This window comes from Vanrija pseudolonga, chromosome 2, assembly GCF_020906515.1.
Source record: "Vanrija pseudolonga chromosome 2, complete sequence".
NCBI lineage: Eukaryota > Fungi > Basidiomycota > Tremellomycetes > Trichosporonales > Trichosporonaceae > Vanrija > Vanrija pseudolonga.
Window position 1 is genome coordinate 2,248,752 of NC_085850.1, and position 23,085 is coordinate 2,271,836.

Consider the following 23,085-nt stretch of genomic DNA (forward strand, 5'->3'; position numbering starts at 1 on the left):
CACATTATTCACGCGGTCACGGACATTGATGCGGCCGATTTACGCACTTTTAGCACTCCCGCACGCGGTGCGCGCACTTTGTCGACCAGTGAAGCGGGCCCCAACGTATCCTTCGCGGCCATTTTCTCGCGAAAGGACGAGTTATCACGCGGATTTGGGGAAGAATGTGCGTGCGTATGCGTCGGGTGGGCGGACTTTATACTGTGCATGTCATGGTGCATGAAGTGTGCGAGCGTCTTGGCGAGTGGACGCGTTGGAGGAGATGGTGGTTGATCGATCGAAGACGGCCGACGGACAGACGACACGCGGGGTGGCGGCGGTGGGCAGAGTCACAAGTCGCGCATCTTCCTCCAGATTTCCAGAGTGCCGGGGTACACGCCCGGGCCGCACCTCCCGGCCTCGTGACCTCTGCATCCTCCTCACTCACTGTAGACCCCCACCGGCCCATGCACACGCAAATACGTCCCAGATAACCAGGCTACAGCCGTGCCCGACGCCGCCACGGTGCCAAGACGCCAGTGCGTCCAGCCAAAAAAGCCCCCGCCAACCTCGACTCCAATTCGCCTGGAAGTCCACCGGGGTTAGCCACCCTATCTCCCTGTTTTCCACCGGCGTTGAACAATGTGCGTTGCGCAGCTGGTGCTCTGCGGGGCCTAGGCGCACATTTTGCGCTGGGCTTGGCACGCGGGGACCGCGGGCCGGGGGAGGGGAAGGGAGGCGGAGGGAGGCGTAAGATCTCGCTCTCGCGACGATTGTAGCCGACGACCGAGAGCAATGTTGTTTTTGCTCACGTCGCGCAGAGTACTAAAGGCCCGGGTGGGGCGCCTGGAAATCGAGCCAGCACGCACGCACATTGCGCTTCAAGATAAGAGCAGCTAGCGCACATTACGCCCCGAGCCTCGCGACGACCGACCGACCGACCGACCACCGAAACCAACAAGACAACACCATGGGCGTACCTGGCGCCGTCACCTCCGCCGGCGTGTCGAGCTCGATCCAGAGCCTCCTGGCCGGACGCGACACGCGGTGGTACCGCGGCCACCTGGGCAAGCTGAACGGCATCATTGTGAGCCTTACTGCTCTGGTACATGCTGACGCCAGTTCTTCGTGCTCATCATGTCCATGACGAACGGGTACGACGGGTCGATGATGAACGGTCTGACGTGAGTGGCGAGTGGCGCGCGCACGGGCCCGCAGCTCACCCCACAGTGCCCTCGACAACTGGCGCACCTTCTTCAAGAACCCGCAGACCAAGCCTACCCTGTTCGGCGTGTACAATGCCATCCAATCCATCGGCACCATCTGCGGTCTCCCCTTCGCGCCCTACGCGTCCGACTACCTCGGCCGTCGCGGTGCCATCTTCCTCGCGTGCACGATCATGATCCTCGCTTCTGGCTTGCAGGCCGGCGCGCAGAACGTGGCCATGTTCATCGCGTCGCGCTTCCTCATCGGCTTCGGCGTGTCGTTTGGCAACATCTCGGCGCCGGTGCTCGTGTCCGAGCTCGCGTTCCCCACCCACCGTGGGCCCCTGACCTCGCTCTACAACTCGATGTGGTACCTCGGCGCGATCGTCGCGGCGTGGACGACGTTTGGCACCTTCCGCATTCCCAACACGTGGTCGTGGCGCATCCCGTCGTTGCTGCAGGGCCTGCCGAGCGTGATCCAGTTCGGCATGATCTACTTCATCCCCGAGTCCCCGCGCTGGCTCATCGCCCACGGAAAGGACGAGCAGGCGATCGCCTTCCTCCGCAAGTACCACTGTGGTGGGGACGAGAACGACCCGCTCGCCATGTTCGAGTACGAGGAGATCAAGAGCTCCATCGAGCGCGAGAAGGAGATGTCGGCCCAGAGCTCGTGGAAGGCGCTCTTCACCGAGCGCGCAAACCTCCGCCGTATCCGCATCATCGTCGCCATCTCCTTCTTCTCCCAGTGGTCGGGTAACGGTCTCGTGTCGTACTACCTCGCCGTCGTGCTCGAGGGCATTGGAATCACGTCGCAGAACAACAAGACGCTCATCAACGGCATCCTCCAGATCTGGAACTGGTTCTGGGCCATCCTTGGCGCCCTCAACGTCGAGCGTGTCGGCCGCCGCTTCCTCTTCCTCACTTCCACCGGCGGCATGTGTATCTGCTTCTGTCTCTGGACGGCATGCTCCGCAGTGTACGCCAAGTCGTCGCACGACTTTGACCCCGCCTGCGTCGCGAAGAACAAGGGCGACACGAGCAAGTGCGTCGCCAAGGACGCCAACAGGCAGGCCGGACACGCCGTCGTCGCCTTCATCTTCCTCTTCAACGCCTTCTACGCCGTCGCCATGAGCCCGCTCGTCGTGTCGTACTGCGTCGAGATCCTCCCCTTCCGCGTCCGCTCAAAGGGTGTCATGGTCAAGTCGATGACTATTTCGGCCGCCCTCGTGTTCAACCAGTACGTCAACCCCATCGCCCTCGCCAAGATCCACTGGAAGTACTACATTGTCTTCTGCGCCTTCCTCGCCTTCGAGTTCGTCTACTGCTTCTTCTTCGTCATGGAGACCCGCGGCCCCAACGGCCCCCTCCCTCTCGAGGAGATTGCCGCCATCTTCGAGGGCCCCGCGCACTATGGCTTCCAGAAGCGCCCCGAGATCGCCGGCGCGCGTAGCGACGACGAGGCGGTCGACTCGGACTCGATCCGCAAGGACAATGCCGAGTTTGTCGAGCGCAAGTAGCGTGTGTGTGGTGTGTATGAGGGGATCGTGTAGGCTGTGGGAAGGTAGCGCGGGTGGGTGCAAGGGTGATAGGGCAGAAGTCTATGAATGGGTATTGAGTTATACAGATGCTTGTGAGATACACAGCCAAGCCCAACACCCACCCTGGGAAGCGTGGGCATAACTGCTGTAAAAAAGCCCAAACAAAACAAAAGAAGGGGGGGGGGGGGAGACGAGCGCTTCAGCTTACCGGGGCCCTAAACGGTCATGACTCGCAGGGGTGGGGGTTGATGCTACCAGGCTTTCACACTTAAGAGAGCCCGTCGGCGCCTCCAAGGATCGAACCCAGCACCCTGTGTCGCGAATCAAGTGGCCCGGAGACTAAGCGACTCAGCGACGGCGGATGGCCCGTGGTGGGAGTCTGGCTGGGCTGGGGATAGCGAGCGCCCAGCGACGGAGGGGCGAGGCAAGTGCCACTGCCCGAGTCGGCGCGTGCCAAGCCCACAGCCACACCCACCACCAGCGACACATCGCCCTTCGGCATCTCACTCGCCGTAATGTACATGTCCAACGGCTCGATTCTAGACTCTGTAGACGTACATGCATGGCCTGCCGAGCCATGCCGCGGCATGCCGGTGATGCCGGCCGTGCCGCCCGCGGCATGACGTCGTGCCGAAGGCCGAGCTGGCTGGGCTCGACGTCGTACAAGCGTGCGTCGTGATGCAGCGTCGTTATCTCCGGCATTGACCTCGGCACCGAGGTCAACACGCACGTCATGCACGCCTTCCCACGTCATGATGGTGCATTCATTCTGTCTGTCCACTGCATGGCCTCTGCGTATGATATGGTAGCTCGCTCACTGCGTCTCGCCGCGCACATCGACATAGCTCGTCGCCTGGCTCGTACCCTCACCGTCGCGCTCCTCGGCGCCCTTGGCCGCGGGCTCCTGCTCCTCCTTCTCCACCTTGTCGTTGTTGTTGTTGTTGTTACTCTGCTCCACCTCCTTCGCCTTGACCTCCGCGGCATCACGGGCGACGTCGCGCGCGACATTACGCGCGAGCGCCATAATGCCCAGCATGGGGTTGACACCCGCCGCCGAGGGGAACAGGCTCGCGTCGGCGACCCACAGCCCATCCGCACTGTACACTGCGCCTGTGGGCGCCGCGGCACCAAGCTTGGGCGTGGCACCGATACGCACGCTGCCCATCTGGTGCGCGGAGCCGTACGTCTCCGGCGCCTTGAGGGTGTGCTTCCACGCGTCCCAGTCGTCGCCGGCGCGCCAGAACCCCGCACCACAGACGTGCACCTCGGTCGCGCCCATCGTCTTGAGGATCTCGCCAGCGGCGAGCGCCCCCTTGAGGTAGTATGCCTTGTCGTGCGCGTTGGGGGACCACTTGACGACTGGGCCGTCGGTGCCGAGGACCACCTTGCCCGGGACAGAGTCGCGCACGATGACGAACAGGCCCACCGTATGCGCGTGCTGCAGCGCGCGTGCCTTGATGTCCTTTGCTGGCAGGAGGGGGAGCACAAAGCTCGGCTGCATGAGCCCGACCTCGATGCGCACGCCGTGTCCCGTGCCGTTGAGCACGGCGAACTCGTTGATCACGCACGTCAGGACGGTGCCGTCGGTAGGGTACGTCGCCTCGGGGAAGACACCGACGACATAGTTTGTGGGGTGGGCGTACATGGAGCCAATGTGCGAGTTGCGGATTCCTGAGCGGAGAAGGAGGGCGGGGGTGTGGATCGCGCCCGCGGCGAGGACGATGCGGGGCGCCTTGATCGTCATCTCGCCATTGAGGGGAGCAGTGACCGCCACGCCGGTAGCGCGCCCGTTCTCCATGAGCACCTTGGTGACCTTGTAGCCAGTGGCAAAGGTCGCCCCGGCACCAGCCGCGCCCGCGAGCCAGCTCCACACGCCGCCCTTCTTGCCGCCCGAGCGGCACCCGTTGGCGCAGTCGTGTCCGCACGCATGCTCCCCGAAGCCGTTGTTCTGCGGCACGTGGGCGGCAGTGTAGCCCAGCTTCTTGGCGCCCGTGAGCACGAGCGTGTTGGCGTAGTTGTGCGCTGCGGGAAGCGAGACGCCCATGTAGGTCGACACGGCGTCGAGGTCGGCCTGGAATGCGTCCGACGTGAAGTGGTCGACGTGCGAGGTGCGCGCCCAGTCCTCGCGGACGATGCGGGGAGGCTAGAAGTTAGCGAGGGAAGCATTGCTCACACCCACCTCGATCGACGCCGACAGGTTGACGGTGGTGCCGCCGCCAAACACCTTACCCGCGAGGATGACGAGCTCGCCACCAGCCGAGGTGACGATGCCCGCGCCCTCGAACATGAGTGCGCGCGCCTGCGCGTCGGTGAGCACATGGCCGTTGGGCGCAAAGTGCTCGCCGTGCTCAATGACGAGCACCGACAAGCCGGCCTCAGCCAGCTCCTTGGCGACGACGCCGCCGCCCGCGCCCGAGCCGACGACGATGACGTCAGGCGTGGCTTCGCGCAGCTGCTCGCCCGAGGCAAAGGTGTACGGGTAGACCTGGCCCGGCGGGGTCGGCGTGGGCTTGTACCCCATTGCGTGGGCGGCGGTGCGCGAGTGGCCGAGGTACTGCGCGATCGCGAGGCGCGCGAGGGAGGTGTGCAGGCGGCGCAGGGCGGGGCTGCGGGCTCGCTCCCACGAGTTGAAGACGGCCTGGCGCTGCTCGAGCGGGAGGGAGACGAACGGCGTCGTGGTGCCGTTCATGAGCAGCGCGGTGGGGCCGCCAGCACTGCTCGTCAGCTGGCGTGCCAGGGGTTGCTCAGCTCACCGGAGGCTCGCGAGGCCCTTCTTGAGATCGACGACTTGGTGGGCCGGCAGCGCAGCGAGCGCGCCAGTCAGCTCGGCGACGGGGAGGTCGGACGGCTTCTCGACCGCAAAGGCCTCCACGGCCTCGGTGGACGTCGCGGCTGGCGCGGTGAGGGTCTTGGGGTCGACGGGCGCGAGGACAGTGTCGAACACGGTGAGCAGGGTCGCGATGTCCTCCTGCGTAAGGGACGTGTCGGGCTTGGGGCGGGTGAGCGCGAAGGCCGTGCCTCCGACGGCGGCAGCGGCAGCGGTGCCGAGTGCTGCGGCGAGTTTAGCGTCCATGGTGATGGGTTGGGTGAGGGGATGTGATGCGCGCGGCCGTCTTGATATACGCTGCTGTCAGAGGGGTTGCCATGAGCACCTCGCATCGCCTCGGTTGTCGTCGTCGACGTCAGAAGTGTCAGAAGTATCGCACCCACGCCCTCACCACGCCCCGTTGCGGGCGCTGTGCTGCCGCCGAGCTCGATGTGACGACGATGACAGTGTCGATGTCACTTTGGCATGGTGGGTACAACTATATTACAACGATTTGATGCTTCCGACGCCCTCTCGTTACTCGTTTCCTTCGTACTGCGCCGTCGTCAGCAAACATGCGCATCCCACGCCCCTGCCCCACGCCACTCACATGCACTCGACACGCATACTCGTCGCGGCTCGAGTAGAGCCGCTGCGTGCCCCGCTCCTCGAGACGCGCGCGCGTCCGGTCGACCAAGTAGCGCATGTAGAGCTGCTGCAGTCGTTTCCCCCAGCTTCCCTCCTCGACGCCGTCACGCATCGCCAGCGTACACCCGAGCGAGATCTCAATCGCACCCGAAGGCAGCATGACGGCCGCGAGCTCCTCTGCGGCGCCGACAAAGCTCGGCTCGCGCCCAAACAGCCGCGAGAGGCGCACACACCACTCAGGAAGATGGTAGTACACCATTGCCGAGTGGGGCTGTCTCCTTATCGCGGCGCCGAGGAGCGCGTCGCCGAGCATCGGCGCCGTCTTGCCGCCGGCGCCTTGGGTCGTCTCGCCGCCGCTAGGCGCCATGGCAAAGTACATCGCGTGGCGGGCGCGGAAGCCCTCGATCTTGAGCGTCCAGTGGTCCATGAACGCCTTGAGGAGCGCGTCCATCGGCCGTCTGGCGACCACGGACGTGCTGAGCACCGGCACGCGCGCGTACACGAAGCTCGCGTTGTCGTGGTCCAGCGTCGCGCCCGGCGGGAGGGGCAGGTCGAGGAGCGGCAGCTCGGCGACGCTCGTCTGGTGGTACGCCTTGGCGCGCCGCAAGGGATACTCGTGCTCGAGGCGCTGGACCTCGCTGTACGTGTATGTCGCGGCCAGCAGCGTGCCGAGGGCGGCCACGGCGCAAGGCGCGGAAAGTGGGAGGCGTGGGAGACGGGGAAGGCGGGGCAGGCGCAGGTCGGGTACCTGCAGCGTGAAGAGGAAGGTGTCAAGGTGGGAAATGCCGCGGCGGTACGGGCACCCCGTCGACGAGGACAGTGAGGTCATTGGCGTGTTGTGTGTGTGACGGTGAGTGGTGGTAGGTGGTAGCTTCTAAGGCCGTCTATGACGGGATCATGGCTGTGCGGGGAAGTGCTCAACTTTGCCTCGCAGGTTTTTTTATCAAGTAAAAGGGACGGCGACGTTGCCAAGCGAGCGCCTCGTTAGTCACTGAGTGAGTCCCTTGGCCGCCTGTGAACCATGTTGTCATTGTTGTGCCAACTGCCGCAACTAACACTCGACTCGGATGGATGAGGAGAGCGACAAGCGTGATAACGGGAACTGTCGGAGTGCCGCAGGGTGAGGGATTTGGTTTGCCACCATGGCATTTGGTTTTCTATTTGGTTTCTTGACTGGTCTTGCACTAACATGGCCTTGACTGATGCACGTGTATTACCTTTGACCCTCTCGTTATGCTCGCTACCCCAGGCCTAAGAGCTCAAGAGCCGCTACATGCCGCGGTCATGACGTCTACCCCGCACGCACGGGTCTACCGCAGGCTGTACCACCCTGCTCTACGGCTCCGTATCGCTCCGAAGGCTGACCAGCAGCGGTTCGGTGCCCGCCGACGCGCCGTATCGACTTGTCTGATACTCTGTGTTGCATAGATAGACGAGGCAGAGCCGAGCGCAGCGCGGCCGGGTCTTCCGGCTGCATGCCCGAGGCGAGGTGAGGAGCGAGTGGCGAGGGTGCAGAAAGACGAGGCCACAACTCGCACATCTTAGAGCCAGCCCACTTGTGCCAGACGTGCCAGACCAGTTGGTTGTCCTCAGGCATGTCACCACGACTGACATGTCGATCATGCCCAGCCCAGCGCAGCTCACTATCGCCCAGCCTGGCCCGATTTAGCCTGCCCAGCCTCACTGTCGGCGCCGACTGACACCGCTTCTTCATGCAGCAGCCATGCTCGCTGGGTCGGTCCGCGGCATGGCCCCTCCTTCCCGTTGCGTGCTAGCGGTGACTGTACGCCCACCGCGTTTCAATAGTGGCGCGGCGGGGGTGATCGCGCGAGATCTGGGCAGATCCAGGCCGCCATGCCTTGGCATTGGCGGCGGTGTTGACCTGGCGCTGGTGTACATCGTGCTGCTACCTCCCGCTCTCGACATCGCTCAGAGCCAGAACACATAAAGGCCCAGGCAATGCTAGGGTGGACGATGATCGTCCCCAGCAACAACACCAACAACAACCGATATGCCCGCCCAGCAGCAGACTGAACGCGCCGCCTCCACCCCCGCAGTGGCCACCGAGCCGGCCGCCAAGCCCGCGATGAGTGAGTCCCCACCGAGCGCGTCGTTACGCGCCGCTGACCCCGCGCGTCCAGACCCCCGCGCGGCCCCGCCCGACTCGACCCAGGCCAACCACTTGCACGCGCCGCTTCGCCTCCGCGGCGGCTTCTGGTGCAACAACAACGCGTGCTTCCAGTGCGAGCTGTGCGGCGTGAGCTGTGGCGTCTGAGTGCGCAAGAGCGACCCATACACGACGGTCGCGCGCTCTGTCTCGTTCGTTTTGGTACTTTGTCTTTCTTTGGATGTCGGATCGATTGTGTCTCTCTCGGCGTGCTGGGCCGGCGCACGACTGACCTACCACCTCACTCGCCACCGGGCTTGGCTGACGCTCTGTCGATCAATGCAACGCGCTGGACGTTCCACGCCACAAGCAATCAATCGCCATCTCGCGCCCCTGCCTCATGCTGTGTGTGCCTGCCTGCGTGTCAATCACCACGATGCATAAAGCAAACGCGCCGTCGATCAAAGCAGTGCTCCCCACAGCATGACGCAGAAAGTGGCCCGCGACCCATTCCTTAAATACGACCCACCGCCGCCTCAATAATGCTTGGCACCCTCGGGAGGCGGTGGCCCCTTGCCTGTTTCGTCCTGGCCGCTTTTCTACTTGCCTCTGCTCTCTGGCCTGGAGCCAAACAACGCGCCGCGCGCTCACCAGGCCAGGCCAGATCTTCAATGTGCTGCCGCGTGCCCACTGACAACGCGATCCGCGAGTATATAACTAAAAGCGCAGCATCCAGTAAAGGCCAAGCTCACCACCATCATCCACCATGCCCGCCGAGCAACTCAACAACGCCGCCGCCGCTCCTGCCGTCGTCGCCGAGCCCACGGCCAAGCCCGCCATGAGTGAGTCCCTCTGCCTCCCGCCGCCAGACTGACGCGCCAGACCCGCGCGCCGCGCCGCCAGATTCCGAGCAGGCGACCGACGTGCTCCGCCTGCGCGGCGGCTTCTGGTGCAACACGAACAACTGCTTCAGGTGCACCTGCTGCGGCATCAGCTGTGGCATCTAGGCGCGCGCGCCTCCGGGAGGACGGCCGACTGCACGACACATACACGACCACCGGCCAGCCGCCTTCAATGTTTCTTCGCCCTTTTGGTAGTCTAGCGATTCGATGGATCTGGATCTGTTGGCACGCAGCAGCCGCCGGTGGTGGTGGCGGTGGCGTGGTGCCTTGTGCTTGCTACCGAGGAGGAGGAAGACGAGCGAGCCAGGCCAGCCGCGAGTGGCGGGCCAGCTGCTGCAGTCGCCGGCGTCGCGTATCGCCCTCCTTCGCGTGCGATATCCGCCGAGCACGGCGTCTGGCTTGGCGCGTCCATCCACCACACGCGTGCATTGACAAAGCTAACTACTGCCTTTACTCTTCGCCTCGACCTCTCGCGACAACCTCGAGCAGTGCTTGTTTCACCACTTACGAACCCGCAGCCATCTTGTCCTTTCCGCCAGTTACAACCTCGTCCCTCTCTCCACTCGTCTACACCTTGGCCTTGACGTCGTGCTCGCTCGCGCGCCGCTCCTCGTGCGCCTCACGCACCATGTCGACCGTGCGCGCGGTGCCTGCGTTCTCCTGGATGGCGACCTTGGCATTCTCGAAGCGACTGCCGTCGGCGTCTGGCCCAAACAGGATCGTGAGCATCAGGCCACCGCACACGGCGCCAAGGAAGATGGCTTGCACGGTGCCGTAGTCGGGCGAGTCGACGCCATGGACAGTGATCCGGATCTTGTCGCCGGCGCTCGCTTCGATTTGCGCCGACGCAGACGACACCATGTTACCCAGCTGGTACAGGAGGCCGGTGAACAGCGCGCGGAAGGCGGGCGGGGCGATCTCGGCGAGGAGCAGGCCGGTGATGCCCCACAGGCCGATGACACCGGACTGCACCATTCTGGGGTGTGAGCCCAACGGAGAGGAAGTGAGAGTCGAGCTCACTTACCCAGCACCAACGGCTAACCCGCCAAAGTTGTTGGGCAGGATCCACAACGGGATCCACGCCCCGATCCACACGATGCCGACAAGCATGGTCAGACGGCGGCCGAGGTACTGCGAGATGTATCCGAACACGGGGCCGATCACGAGGCCGATAGTGCTGCGCGTGAGCTTGAGCTTCTCATCCCCACTCACTTTGCAATGATGGTCGCGCGGCTCGACTGCTTGTTCGTCAGGCCCTTCGACTTGATAAGGAAGGTCGGGAGGAGGTCCTGCGAGCCGTGCGAGAGGAAGTTCATGGCGCTCATGAACACGAGGGCCCAGATACACCTGAGCCAGTTGGTCTTGAGCATTCCCCAGATCTCGCGGAAGAAGCTGCGCATCGCCTCGCGCCCGCTCACGCCGTTGGCCTTGGCCTCGCGCCGCGACTCGATGTACTGCGGCGAATCGGGGAGCACGGCACGCAAGATGGCCGCGGCGAGCGAGAAACCCGCTCCGATGAAGTAGACTGTGCGCCAGCCGTACGGGCTGTACTGGACCACTGTGAGGTTGAAGACCGCCGCGAGGATGTATCCGACCGTGTAGCCTGCCTGCAACGGCACCGCGAGGAACCCGCGCAGCTCGAAGGGGATGTTCTCAAATGCCCTGGGTCGCGTGAGCCGGGTCGAGCGACACCACTTACTGCCCCGATGCCTGGCCCCACACCCCGCCCATCACGATACCAAAGCACGCGCGCACGCCGAGAAACTCCTTGTACGTGTTGACGAAGCCCGAGCCCAGCTCGAACGCGGCAATGAGGAGCATGTTGACCACCAGCGTCCAGCGGCGGCCGTACCGGTCCGCGAGGATACCGAAGATGAAGGCGCCGAGGGAGCGGAACAGGAGGGTAAGGGTCAGCGAGAAGGAGATGTCGGCGGTCGATTTGCCGAACTGCTTGGCCAAGGCAGACATGGTCACCGAGACGGCAAAGTAGTCGAGGCTGGCGTGAGCTTACTCCCAAGCCACGACCCACCCATCACACATCCAGCAGAACCACCCGCAAAAGTACTGCGCGGCCCCCATCGGGGTCAAGCGGGCAAACAGCTTGATGGGATTCTTCGAAACCACCTCGCCCTCGACCTTGTCGTTCGGGTTCGGGCGGGGGATCATCGAGCTGATGACGGACCGGTCGCCGCGGTTCGCGTGCCATGTCTCGATTTGCGCCGCGAGGTTGGCTTTGAAGGTCGTCGGCGCTGGAGGCGGGGTCACCTCAGCCAGGGTTGCGTCGGCCGTCTTCTCGATGGATGCGCGGGGTTGGGCTGCCATCGCGTTGTTGCTGGTTGTGTCTGCGTCTCGGTCCTCGCTGGGTCTTATATCCAGCTCGACTGACATCCCCACGTTATCAGTACTGTCTATTAGCGTCGGGTAGCTAGGCAGTTGGTTGTCTTGGTCAGACACCGGTCCCCCACACCGTATAGATGTCCCGACAATCGTTTTCCGCGGAGTGGACGGCGGCCCATTCCCGGGCCGAAGTCGCTCGGCGGCGCACTCTCCACGGGGCCACAATCACCGCCAGTCGCCGACCGAGCGCGGCTCGGGCTCGCCAGGCGGCTCACCGGGCGGCTCGGCGTATCTAGCCGCCCCGGTAACATACCCGGTGCGCCGTGAGACTGCGAGAGCGGCTAGGTAGAGGAGATAAACCTATGCGTCGGCTATGCGTTGACTGCCAAGTGCCACAGGCCCTTCCCTGAGTGATGGTTGGCTAGCTGGAGTGGTTGAGTAGCCAGTCACCGAAACCACACAAACACACCAACCTGCCCGCCGGCCATATCGGGATGATACATAGCCTCCACGCACCCGCCGGCTAGCTTATCACGATAGTAACATTGTCCATAGCCGCCTTTCTTCACTAAGTACTGAGCCGCCTACCGCCTACCGCCCGTTTACTCTTCTTCCATCTGAGGCGAGGCCAGTCCTCGCCTCACACGTGGAGACGGTCGGCCTCCGCCTCCTTCTTCCAGTAGGGCGGGTTAATGCCCCACCCGTTGATGTTCTGTCCTTGCGCCTCGGGGTCGGCGTCCTTCTTCCAGTACGGCGGGTTGGTACCCCAGCCGTTGTGGTTCTGAGGCTCGGCGTCGGCGTCGGCGTCGGCGTCGGCGTTGGCGTCCTTCTTCCAGTAAGGAGGGTTGATCCCCCACCCATTGATGTTCTGTCCTTGAGCATCGGCGTCCTTCTTCCAGTACGGAGGGTTGATGCCCCAGCCGTTAATGTTCTGCCCCTGCGCATCGGCGTCACGCGCCCCGACGTCAACGGGGGCGGCGGCGACGAAAGGGATCGCGAGGAGGGCGAGAAGGGCGGCGTGCATGGTGTTTTGGCTTGCTTTGGACTTGGTAGAGCTTGTTTTGTCGCTTCGCTTCGTGTACTTGCTTGCTTCGTTGCTTACTCTACCAACTCTGACGCCCATGTCGCCGCGTTTTATACCCCGTCGCCGAGCGCCGTCACCGCCGCCCATCGACGAAGACCATCCCCGTCACTCCGCCAGCCTGCCCTCCGTCGCCGACTCGGCGCAGACGCGACAACGCCAAGACAAAACGGCGGTGCGCCGCACTCACGTTGACACTCTGCCAAACTTTATCTGAACGCTGACTGTCCGCCCATCGTCGACAACAACAACGAACACCATGGCACGGCACGGCATGCCTGTACGGAGAGGAGAAGATGGGACGATGGGCTTGGGATACTGGTCTTGGGAGGATGAGATTGTTCTAGACGTCGACGATGGCGTTCCTCGAGGCAGGCGAACGCCTGCGAACGGGGTTCGACCAACATGGGGGCCGGCATTGGGGTCGACGGCGGCGGGCCGCGAACCGACCGTTCTCGGCACCGTTGGAACGTTTGCCCACGGAGTCGCGCTCATCGTAGCCGCCAACGGACGCGTTCCTCTCGCTCGGGTGGCTGATACCTGGCACCTTGAGGACCAGTTGCGTTAAGCTCTCACACAGCGCATCCCTGTAGCGTCGTGTCTGATGCCTCCCTTTCGAGCACCTTGGTGTCTGTTCCGCGAACCTTGTGTCTGTTTTCTGAGAACTTTGAGGTCTGGGGTTCGAAAGCATTGGGACCTGGGTTTCGAGAACATGGCCTCGTTCATTCTCCAGAACCTCGTGTCTGGGATTCCAGAACCTCGTGTCTCTGTCGGTGGGATCGGCCCTCGTTTGTGGGATGGATGCCTCGTGGCCCGTGTCACATTTGTGGGATGAATGCCTCGTGTCTAGTTCGTGGGATGGATGCCTCGTCGTTCGTGGCCAGTGGGCATCTATCTCGTTACTCGTGTCTGGTGTGCCGTGTCACCTCACTCATGTCTGGCGTGAATGGCCCGTGAGCATGGTGAGTATCCCTTTGGGAGGTTGGTTGTGTTTGGCTGATGAGAGCCATGAGAGCCACCGTGGGCAGACCAACCGGCATATGTAGTGGTTACCCACGTCGGCCTAATCGCCAGGCTGAGTAACCGGGAAGATGCCGCATGCCGAGGGCAGGCCGCGGTCGTCCTTGTCATCAGTGCCTCTATGTGAGTATCGGGCATTTCTGAACACCTTCGTGTGTCGCGATAGAAGGATGGAAGCTTGGCGATGCAGGCTGATCACTCGTGGGCTTCTGAGCGTGTGTGTGTGTGGCGACCAGTCGTTGTGTAAACGGTAGTCACGATGACGACAAGGTAGTCAAGGGCGCGCGCGCCTCCGGTTTGTTGGGTGGAGGTAGTCATGGCAAAGGCCGTCCGAGCTTGTGGGTCAACGACCAGTAAGCATGGAAATGTGCCTCCCAGCTTGTTGGGCTTACCCACACACATGCACTCAAGCAGACAGGCAGACATGTCACACTGGCAAGTCGAAAACCAAACGAGGCAGTGTGGAAGCTACAAGCCCACTCGCCCTCGGCGTGGCAATAATCACACCAACCACGGACCCAATCTCTCCGCGTTCTCACAATCGTTCCAATACAACTAACTCAACAGCAGCAAGCAGCAGTACTCCGCTCGTCTTCCGCTAAGCGCTCACCCTCTTGCTCTTCCTGGGTGCAGAATTCAACCCGATCAGTTACAGACACGAGTTACGAGGTAAAGAAAAAAAATCCAGTGACATTCGGATAGCCGTGGAGCCATCCATCGGATCCAGAGTCTCCCACCTCGTTATCTGCCGTCAAGTCGGCGCCGGAGGCTGTTCCTGCTAGCGCCGCCCTGGCTCCACTCTGGCCTGGGAACCACAGACATCGGTATCGCACGGCTCGACCCGCAAGTGCCTCTTGGTCTCGGCTGCGCCGTAAACCTGCTTGCATTCCTTTGCTCAGGCCGACGGAGTGTGCACTCGTCGTCGTCGTGGTCGCGACAGGAACCCCGCTGGAATCTTTAGGTTGACATGTGCCGCTTTTGAATCAATTATATTTCGGCTCGGGACACCCCGTTTGCTTAGGCCGAAGCGGGCGGGCGGGCTTTAAGGCGAGCACTGACGACGCCGACGTTCCAATCTGGCTTTCCAGTACCCTGGTTTAGGGCCGGACTGCGGCTGTGCGGACGCGGCCCCGCGGGCAGTCGGGGACCAAGAAGGTGGAGTGAGCGGCGAGCTCACGCAAGCACGCTGGCGACTAGGCGGAGACGCATGTCTCGGCCCATGTCCTGGTCTCGGTTTGCTCCACAGGATCTGATGCGCGTCCAGCACTCTGGTGTAGGTGGGTGGGGGGGGGGGGGGGGGGGGCTCACGACGACGCGGTGCACGTACTTAGGCGAAGCAAGTGGTGGTGCCAGAGCGGGGCCGACGCGGACCCGAGACCAACCAACCACACCATCGTCCCAAGAAAACCACGACACCCTTGTCGTCGAGCGCTGGCGCCGAAAAATGCATTGAAGTAACGTAGACGAGTACGCGGGCTGCTGTGGCCGCTGTAGGTCCCCCACGAGACTACGATCGTGAGCGTGTCAGATATCCGACGGAGGATGCGGGAAAGGACGGGTGCGCCGACGCTCGGCGCTGGAGACGGAGTCAGCAGTAGCACCGAGGGGCCGCGTTTGGCGCTAACTCCACTCAGCGACCACAAGGGCACCAATGAGACGGAAGCCATATGTCGTTACTGGACGCGTAGTTGACAACGATCGAGTACTGTAATAGATGCAGTTGCAGACGAAGGAGGTGGGGGATTGGGAGATGCGAGGGTCGAGATGACTTCTTCCCCCCAACTTGTGAGCTTCTGAGTGACGAATCATCACCACTCCACCGACCGGCCTCACCCTGGACACACCGAGGCCCCGCATATACCCTTCCCCGAGTTTCAGCCTGCACGAGTAAGTTCAACGTTGACTCATTGCTCAACCTAGATGAAGTAGAGGTGGCGAGAGGCTGTCTCATCGTTGAGCGTGGCCGGTACAGCATGACGACGACCCGACTGACACGCAACAGCACAAGCCAAGCGAACGAGTCAGGTCCGACATGCCGACGACGAGGCAGGCAAGATTGAGCCAAGACAGCCAGCTCGTCTATGTATGACGCACCGCTGCAACGTGGACCATTGAGGAATGGGCACGATCGTCCCCAGTCCGCATACGAGGCATGCGACATGTGGCATGGCATGCCTTGCTTGGCCTTGTTTGTGGTGGCGGGTTTCTCATGAGCTCATGAACGTCTGTTGGCTTTGCGGCGACCTGGCCTTTACGGCCGGATGACCCGACAGCCAGCACCAGCAGCAACAGCGGGTGCCGCCCAACAGCCAACAGCGACAGCACGCGATAGGGTGATGACCGGCTGTGGACGACGCCCGCGTCCTCCCGCAACGCTGGCGCGTATCAATCGTTACAAATGGAAACGATTGTCTTATCCTGAGACTGTCCACCAGCCCCTCGTCGCATAGGTCGGAGGTCATATCGCCATCGGACAGGTTTGCTCGGCCACTCTGCCTCTCGTCACCGACGCCAGATGGGGCAAGGGATAACCGTGCATGTAGTGCTCGTCTATGCACCCTGCACCCTGGGTGAGATGTCGGGTGCATGAAGGTGCATGCCACGGGGGCGAGATACCGGCATGCATATGGGATGGAAGAGTGCTGCTGGCTTGCTGGTTGCAAAGCCGGGTGCAGGCTGCTGGCTTGTGGAACAGGCACGCGTCTGACTGACAATCCTTCTGCCCATCCGGTGAGCCGGAACGGGCCGTTTGATCCAGCCATCCGCACCACCTCTGGTAGACACAGTGATCCATTCATTGGGCTGCACGCGACAAACCCTGACGAGTGGACTCGTTTCATGCTGGCCAGTTCCTTGTCGTCTAGCGGGCGGACATTACAATGCGCGGTATAGGCACGGCACCATGCACACTTGGGGTTGAGGCTGGTTTCAACCTCGCCCCAGGATCGCTAGAACGAGGATGAGATGCGACTGATAACACGCCCGGTTAAGCATTATGAACCTAGTGATGGATCAGTGCGGAAAAGGCGGGCATTACGTCAAGCTCAACCGAAAGAACTCTGCTAGGATCGTTGCAGGAAAGCATGATGCGGGACGCATGCCTGCTTTCGGGTTGGGCTGATCACTGTTTGTGCTCTCCAGGGTGCACGCGGTGGCGCGAATGATCTTGACCTTGCCAAGCAGCCAGCGTGACCACTTTGGGTGAATGCACCAGCCCCACCAAAGAAGGCCGCCGCCATGCATATATAAGACTGGCCCCTCCCCTCGTTGCTGTTCTGCAGTTCGGGTCTTTCTTTCTTTTCTTTCTTCAGTGCAAGGCAATTGTCGGCAGTTCGTGGCGAACAACTGTCAACTCCACGACCCTCCCTACCTACTCCCCTACTTAATCCAAGTCACTCGCTACCCCACCATGCGTCTTACCATTGTCGCTCTCTTCTCGGTCCTGGCGGCCTCTGCCTACGGCGCCAACGTCGACACGGCCGCCCTCAACGCCGCCATCAAGACGCCTCAGGGTGCTGCCGACATTGTCGGCACCATCGTCAAGCACCTTGAGGAGACGGCCGCGGACCCCAAGCGTGCCAACGAGGGCTGGGCCGTCTACGACGCCCAGTTCCTTCCCCAGCTCAAGGACCTCCAGGCCACCCCTAAGAAGGCCCAGTCGACCCTCGACAAGCTCTCCAAGGAGGCCGCCGCCGCCCAGAAGAAGACCCAGAAGCGTGACGACGCCAAGGTCGACGTCCCGGCCCTCAAGAAGGCCGTTGCCGACGAGGCCGGTGCCGTCAACGTCATCAACTCGGTCATCGCCGGCATCCAGTCGTCGTCGGTCGTCGTCCGCCGTGACGAGAAGGCTGCCGCTTGGGCTGCTTACGACCAGAAGTTCCTCCCGGAGCTTTCGAACCTCCAGCAGAACGCCAAGAAGGCCAAGTCGACCCTTGACAAGCTCGTCAAGGAGTTCGAGGCTGGCAACAAGTAAGCCGCCTTCACCCCCTAGTATAGTGACACGGAACGCCTCGGACCCGTCTCGACACAAAGTCCTGTTTGTGATTTAGCCTAGCCGGCTACTCGTTTACCCCCCGGCTTGGCGACGTCGCATTCGGTTCTGCGTCGAGGGATGGGACCAGGCGTGTAGTGTTGGAGTAACCACAGTCTGAACTTGTTGGACAATTGCCGCGCACAGGATATGCACCTTTTTACCTTTTTTTTTCTATACTATTTGCGCTTCGGCGCCGCTGCAGTTGCAATGGCATGGGGCACCATCAGTGGTGGTGGTGAAGAGGCCTTCGACGGTGGCCAAGATTGTTGTTTGGTTGCTTCCACTGCGTGCATACGATTCCTTCTGCTTCCTACCCTACAGCAACCTACTTCACAGTACAAACTCCCTAACCCTGAGCATCCTCCTGCCCTACCCTCCCTCTCATTTGTGCTCGACGTGCTCCTTGACGTCCTTGACATCGAGGTCGGGGTTCTCATCGTCGATATTGTTCTGGTGCGGGCGCTTCTGGAAGCCGTAGTAGCCCGGGCCTTCGAATACGGACGAGACCTCCTCAAGGGGCAGGGGTCCATTGGGGCCGCGCGTCTCGATGACAAAGAGGTAGCAGTAGACCCAGGCGAATCCAAGGAAGCAGCAGAAGACAATGTAGTACTTCCAGCCGAGGGCATCGAGGGCGATAGGGTTGACATACTGGTTGAAGACAAGCGCCGCCGAGATCGTGAGCGACAGGACCATGAGACCCTTGGAGCGGATGCGGTACTGCGGAGTCAGCGGCTGCGATGACGAATGCTGAGCCACTTACCGGGAGAATCTCGACCGTGTACGAGATGAGAAGCGGGGTCAAGGCAATGCTGTATGACGCGAAGAAGGTGAAGATGAAGACGATGACAGCGTAACCCGCACCCTTGTTGGCCTTGATCGCGACACAGTTGTTGCTCTTGCCCTTGTTCTCGGCAATGCACGCGGGGTCGAACACCGAGCTCTTGGCGTACGTGGCTGAGCAGATTGTCCAGGCAACAAACGAGACAAGCATTCCGGTCATGGAGGCAAGGAAGAGGAAGCGGCGGCCGACCCTGTCGACGACGAGCGCACCCCCGATCGCCCACGCGTAGTTCCAGATCTGCAGGATACCATTGATGAGCGTCTGGTCACCCTCAGAGGTGATGCCAACGCCCTTGAGCAGGAGCGTGAGGTAGTAGCTGATGAGGCCGTTGCCCACCCACTGCGAGAAGAAGGCGATGGCAATGATGATTCGCATACGACGGAGGTTGGCCTTCTCAGTGAAGAGCGACTTCCACGACGTCGAGTTCTTGGCCTCATTGTCCATGCGGATCGTCTCCTTGATCTCGTTGTACTCGAACTGGATGAGCGGGTCGTTCGCGTCACCGTTACAGTGGTACTTGGTCAAGAAGGCGATCGCCTTGTCGTCGTGCCCGTGGGCGACCAGCCAGCGCGGAGACTCGGGGATGAGCCAGATGAGGCCGAGCTGAACGACGGCGGGCAGGCCCTGGGGTCGTGTCAGCAGCTATCTTGTGTAAGCTTCGGCCACACATACCTGGAGAAGCGACGGGATGCGCCAGCTCCAAGTGTTCTGAATCCTAAAGGTACCGTACGTCGTCCACGCGGCGACGATTGCTCCAAGGAACCAGCACGAGTTGTAGAGCGATGTAATTGGCCCACGCTGCGTCGGGAACGCCAGCTCGGTGATGAGCACGGGGGCGGCAATGTTGGCAAAGCTGAGTCCAAAACCGATGAGGCCACGGGCAGCGATGAACATGCCGACGTTCTTGGCAGCCGTCTGAATGATCGTAGCGACGATCATGATGGTGCACGCGAGGATGAGGGCGTTACGACGGCCCAAGAGGTCCGAGACGTAGGGCGCGAACGGGAGGCCAAGAATGTTGCCGATGTTTTGAATCGCGTTAAACACCTTTGCGCTGTGAGCTCATGCTGTGCGAACGCGGCACATGGCACTCACGCCGAACAGGGTGGGCTTCTCTTCAGGGTGGTGGAAGTACTCCTTCCAGTTGTCGAGGGCTCTGCGCAGAGTCAGTACTTGCTCCTACCACTGGACCCACTGAAGGCCGTTCATCATGGAGCCGTCGTAACCGTTCGTCATGGAAGCGATGAGGACGATAAACTGCGCCGTCAGCACGTGTGGCACGAGCATGGGCACAACTCACGATGAGGAGGTTGAGCTTGAGCAAGCTGCCCTTGTACCAGCGCGTGTCGCGGCCGCCAATGACGGTCATGAGTTGCGTGGACACGCCCGCGGAGGTAGCGCCGCCGGGGACGCCCATTTTGTCGATTAGAGTGCTGTAGCGCCTGGGACGCGGGGTATAGAATGCGAGTGCGGGTGGGGGGTGGGCGCTCAGTGTTTCGGTGCCTTCGCGGGTTGCGATGTGAGTTGTTGCCGATGCCTGCCCAGCTCGTATATGTAGACATCTTTATCGACCGGCTGAGCTGCCCCGCCGAGCCCCAGGAGATTGCCGTGTGGTCCAGCATCGGGCCCGAGATCTGTCCAAACGCCGTGTTGTTACTGGAACGCCGTATCTGATCGCTTGCAGCGGGCAAGAGGTCGAAGGGGGGCAGCGAGAGGCGATGAAGAGACTTGGCAGGCTGGTGGGGGTAAGCGGGGCCAGCCCCACCGGCCCTGGCTGGGTCCGAACCGGCCTTCGGACCGACAGATCTGCGTGGGGTCCTCGCGGAGGCCCGCCAGCCTTGATGTGTCAGAGCAGAGTCGGCGCTGCCTCTCGATATACGTACGGCGTTAGGACATCGCCCATGTCGCGTGCCGCAGGCACTGAGAAGTCCGGTCAATGTGCGATGCTCCGAGGCCCCACGGGCGCGGTGTCAACGCCGTCGGGGCTCGGTGCGCCGTGTGGAGGCACTTGGTCATGTGAAACGGGGTGAGTTTGACGCTTGAAACGTTCGTGGTGGATATGTGTAGTGATGAGTAGTGAAGCCGCGAGCGCGCACACTAGGTCGTAGGTAGCCGACATGGTTGGTGTTCTACGGCTTCTTCGAGGCCATGTGCTTCAGATGGAAGTGTCGACGGCGCCGAGAGCTTGGTGGCAAGTGGAACCGTTTAGCCGAAGCCTCGCAGGACACAACAGCCCAATCGGCCGCTTGACTTCGTCACACTCGCCTCCATGCCATCCACACGGCATTGTCTTCGACTCGCAACGCCGCCGGCGGCAAGCGACATGCCGCCGGTACCTCCCCACAGCCGCCGGTGAGGTGGACTCCCGCCAGCAGCACGGCGTGGCACGCTGTGAGGCCATCCGGCGGCAGTCTCACATACCACCGCCTTCGGGTGTGCTAACTTGGTCGCGCGTGCTCAACGCCTCATATCCCCGGATCGGGGATGGGGTCATGTGCGCTGTAATCGCCGTGTTGAGGCCGTACTCACGCCGTATCTCATCGCCGACCTCCGGGGCTTCGGCTGCTGACTCAAAGACGGCAACCCACGGCTTGGATCCGGGACACTGAGATGCCGGTGGCGCGGACACGGCGCCGACACGATCCGGGACAAGCACACGGCGTTAGTCTTGTTCTCCAGGAGCACTGATGGAGTCTTGGCTCTTCGACGGCCTGCCCACCATACCCCTTCATAAGCAGCGCAGTCGACGAGCTAACAGCGTAACCACAACCACACCAAGCCCACCATGACCATTGACAACAAGCCCGAGACCCTCATCACGCAGGACGAGTCGCTCCGCGGCGTCCTCCCCAAGGACTTCTGGTATGCCGCCGCCACGGCCGCGTACCAGATCGAAGGCGCGTGGAACGAGGACGGCAAGGGCGTCGGCATCTGGGACGAGCTCATGAACAAGCCCGAGTGGGACGCGACCGGCAACGGCATGATCGCGTGCGACTCGTACCACCTGTGGAAGGAGGACATTGCGCTCATCAAGTCGTACGGGATGAACAGCTACCGCTTCAGCATTTCTTGGAGCCGCGTCAAGCCCAAGGGTGAGTGATTGCTTCAGCGGGGCTCTGACGGCAGGCGGCGCCGACGACGAGGTCAACGAGAAGGGAATCGAGTACTACAACAACCTGATCAACGGTTTGCTTGCGGAGGGAATCACGCCCTGGATCACCATCTTCCACTGGGACACGCCGGCCGAGCTCGACCACAGGTACGAGGGCTTTGCGGACACGGAGCAGATCGTGCGCGACTTTACGTCGTACGCCAACCTTCTCTTTGAGCGCTTCGGCGACCGCGTCAAGAATTGGATCACGTACAACGAGGTGAGGGCTGCTGATGGTCGCGATGAAAGTAGCTCATACCCCAGCCCCTCGTGTACACGGGCTACAACGCCCAGTTCTTCAAGCGCGACGTGTGGACCGACGCCCTGCAGGCCAAGTACACCCGCTCGGCGATCCTGTGCCACGCCCACGCTGTCAACCTCTACCACAAGCAGTTCGCGCCCACCCAGGGCGGCCAGATTGGTATCGTGCTCAACATCGACTGGGTCACGCCCATCGACGATTCACACGAGGCACGCGCGGCCGCCCAGGCGTCCAACGACTTCATGTTGGGCCAGTACGCCGACCCCATCTGTACGTCGCCCTACCCTGCCTGCATCCCCGCTGACACCTCCAGACCTCGGCTTCATCCCCCAGACCCTGATTGACCGCTTCGGCGCCGACCACATGTACTTCACCCCCGAGGAGTGGAGGGTGATCAACGAGGCGGGCTCCGACTTCTTCGGCCTGAACCACTACTCGACCGCGTACGCGACGGGCAAGTGGCTGAAGCCGGAGGAGGCGACCGTTCTCCAGCGCGCCGAGGGCCTGCAGGAGCGCGTCAAGGAGGACAAGAACGGCAAGGTGATCGGCAACCGCGGCCAGTACGGGCACCCGTACGACGTTCCCTGGGGATTCCGCGAGCTCCTGCGCCACATCCACGCGCGATACCTCCGCCGTTCCGGCCTGAGGCTGTACATCACTGAGAACGGCTTCGCCGCCGACCAGGAGTTCAAGATGACGCGCGAGGAGGCGTGCCATGGCGACGCGAACCGCCAGCAGCAGACCTACTACGCCAACTACATCCGCGAGGTGGCGCAGGCGGTGCGCGACGACGGTATCGACATTGGCGGATACATGTGCTGGTCGCTGCTAGAGTGAGTGGAGTGGGGAGGTGGTAAGAGCTAGTACTGACCCTCCAGCAACTGCGAGTGGACGACCGGCATGGTTCCCCGCTTCGGTCTCACCGCCGTCGACTTTGAGAGCCCCAAGCGTACCCGTTACCCCAAGGACACGGTGTGGATGCTCCGCCGCGTGATGGACCACCTCATCAAGCAGTAGGTGGTAGTCGGACGACGCAGATCGTAGCATAGACAAGCAAGCAGACATCCAATGTATTCACTGCCGCACGTGACTCGACGCGGAGCGGAAGGAGCTCACGCGCCTGACTTTGTCTCACATCCCCTCCATTGCCCACCGCCGCCGTCACTAAAGCACAG

At 62.1% G+C, this 23,085-nt stretch overlaps 10 protein-coding genes across 10 annotated transcripts; 5 read left to right on the plus strand and 5 right to left on the minus strand.

The window, feature by feature from the left end:
• Positions 1-949: 949 nt before the first annotated feature.
• Positions 950-2,701, plus strand: LAC12_2 (Lactose permease; the record flags this gene model as incomplete). Its single annotated transcript, XM_062769132.1, has 3 exons — positions 950-1,066; positions 1,102-1,163; positions 1,210-2,701. 3 exons carry the CDS (start codon positions 950-952, stop codon positions 2,699-2,701), a joined length of 1,671 nt encoding a protein of 556 aa, XP_062625116.1.
• Positions 2,702-3,536: 835 nt separating this feature from the next.
• On the minus strand, positions 3,537-5,795 carry FAO2_0 (Long-chain-alcohol oxidase FAO2; the record flags this gene model as incomplete). Its single annotated transcript, XM_062769133.1, has 3 exons — positions 3,537-4,865; positions 4,902-5,436; positions 5,476-5,795. The coding sequence occupies 3 exons, from the start codon at positions 5,793-5,795 to the stop codon at positions 3,537-3,539; spliced, it is 2,184 nt and encodes a 727-aa protein (XP_062625117.1).
• Positions 5,796-6,065: 270 nt separating this feature from the next.
• On the minus strand, positions 6,066-7,005 carry LOC62_02G002622 (uncharacterized protein; the record flags this gene model as incomplete). The annotated part of the gene is made up of 2 exons (XM_062769134.1): positions 6,066-6,083; positions 6,139-7,005. The coding sequence occupies 2 exons, from the start codon at positions 7,003-7,005 to the stop codon at positions 6,066-6,068; spliced, it is 885 nt and encodes a 294-aa protein (XP_062625118.1).
• A 1,182-nt stretch (positions 7,006-8,187) lies between these two features.
• Positions 8,188-8,451, plus strand: LOC62_02G002623 (uncharacterized protein; the record flags this gene model as incomplete). Its single annotated transcript, XM_062769135.1, has 2 exons — positions 8,188-8,266; positions 8,318-8,451. 2 exons carry the CDS (start codon positions 8,188-8,190, stop codon positions 8,449-8,451), a joined length of 213 nt encoding a protein of 70 aa, XP_062625119.1.
• Positions 8,452-9,049: 598 nt separating this feature from the next.
• On the plus strand, positions 9,050-9,290 carry LOC62_02G002624 (uncharacterized protein; the record flags this gene model as incomplete). The annotated part of the gene is made up of 2 exons (XM_062769136.1): positions 9,050-9,125; positions 9,166-9,290. 2 exons carry the CDS (start codon positions 9,050-9,052, stop codon positions 9,288-9,290), a joined length of 201 nt encoding a protein of 66 aa, XP_062625120.1.
• Positions 9,291-9,752: 462 nt separating this feature from the next.
• Positions 9,753-11,507, minus strand: JEN1_0 (Carboxylic acid transporter; the record flags this gene model as incomplete). The annotated part of the gene is made up of 5 exons (XM_062769137.1): positions 9,753-10,161; positions 10,210-10,362; positions 10,398-10,847; positions 10,885-11,181; positions 11,215-11,507. 5 exons carry the CDS (start codon positions 11,505-11,507, stop codon positions 9,753-9,755), a joined length of 1,602 nt encoding a protein of 533 aa, XP_062625121.1.
• Positions 11,508-12,162: 655 nt separating this feature from the next.
• LOC62_02G002626 (uncharacterized protein) lies at positions 12,163-12,546 on the minus strand (the record flags this gene model as incomplete). The annotated part of the gene is made up of 1 exon (XM_062769138.1): positions 12,163-12,546. One exon carries the CDS (start codon positions 12,544-12,546, stop codon positions 12,163-12,165), a length of 384 nt encoding a protein of 127 aa, XP_062625122.1.
• A 4,486-nt stretch (positions 12,547-17,032) lies between these two features.
• Positions 17,033-17,596, plus strand: LOC62_02G002627 (uncharacterized protein; the record flags this gene model as incomplete). The annotated part of the gene is made up of 1 exon (XM_062769139.1): positions 17,033-17,596. One exon carries the CDS (start codon positions 17,033-17,035, stop codon positions 17,594-17,596), a length of 564 nt encoding a protein of 187 aa, XP_062625123.1.
• A 441-nt stretch (positions 17,597-18,037) lies between these two features.
• On the minus strand, positions 18,038-19,914 carry LAC12_3 (Lactose permease; the record flags this gene model as incomplete). Its single annotated transcript, XM_062769140.1, has 6 exons — positions 18,038-18,373; positions 18,417-19,121; positions 19,170-19,544; positions 19,593-19,653; positions 19,693-19,754; positions 19,798-19,914. 6 exons carry the CDS (start codon positions 19,912-19,914, stop codon positions 18,038-18,040), a joined length of 1,656 nt encoding a protein of 551 aa, XP_062625124.1.
• Positions 19,915-21,282: 1,368 nt separating this feature from the next.
• BGL1B_0 (Beta-glucosidase 1B) lies at positions 21,283-22,927 on the plus strand (the record flags this gene model as incomplete). The annotated part of the gene is made up of 5 exons (XM_062769141.1): positions 21,283-21,589; positions 21,624-21,868; positions 21,913-22,180; positions 22,224-22,743; positions 22,789-22,927. 5 exons carry the CDS (start codon positions 21,283-21,285, stop codon positions 22,925-22,927), a joined length of 1,479 nt encoding a protein of 492 aa, XP_062625125.1.
• Positions 22,928-23,085: the final 158 nt, after the last annotated feature.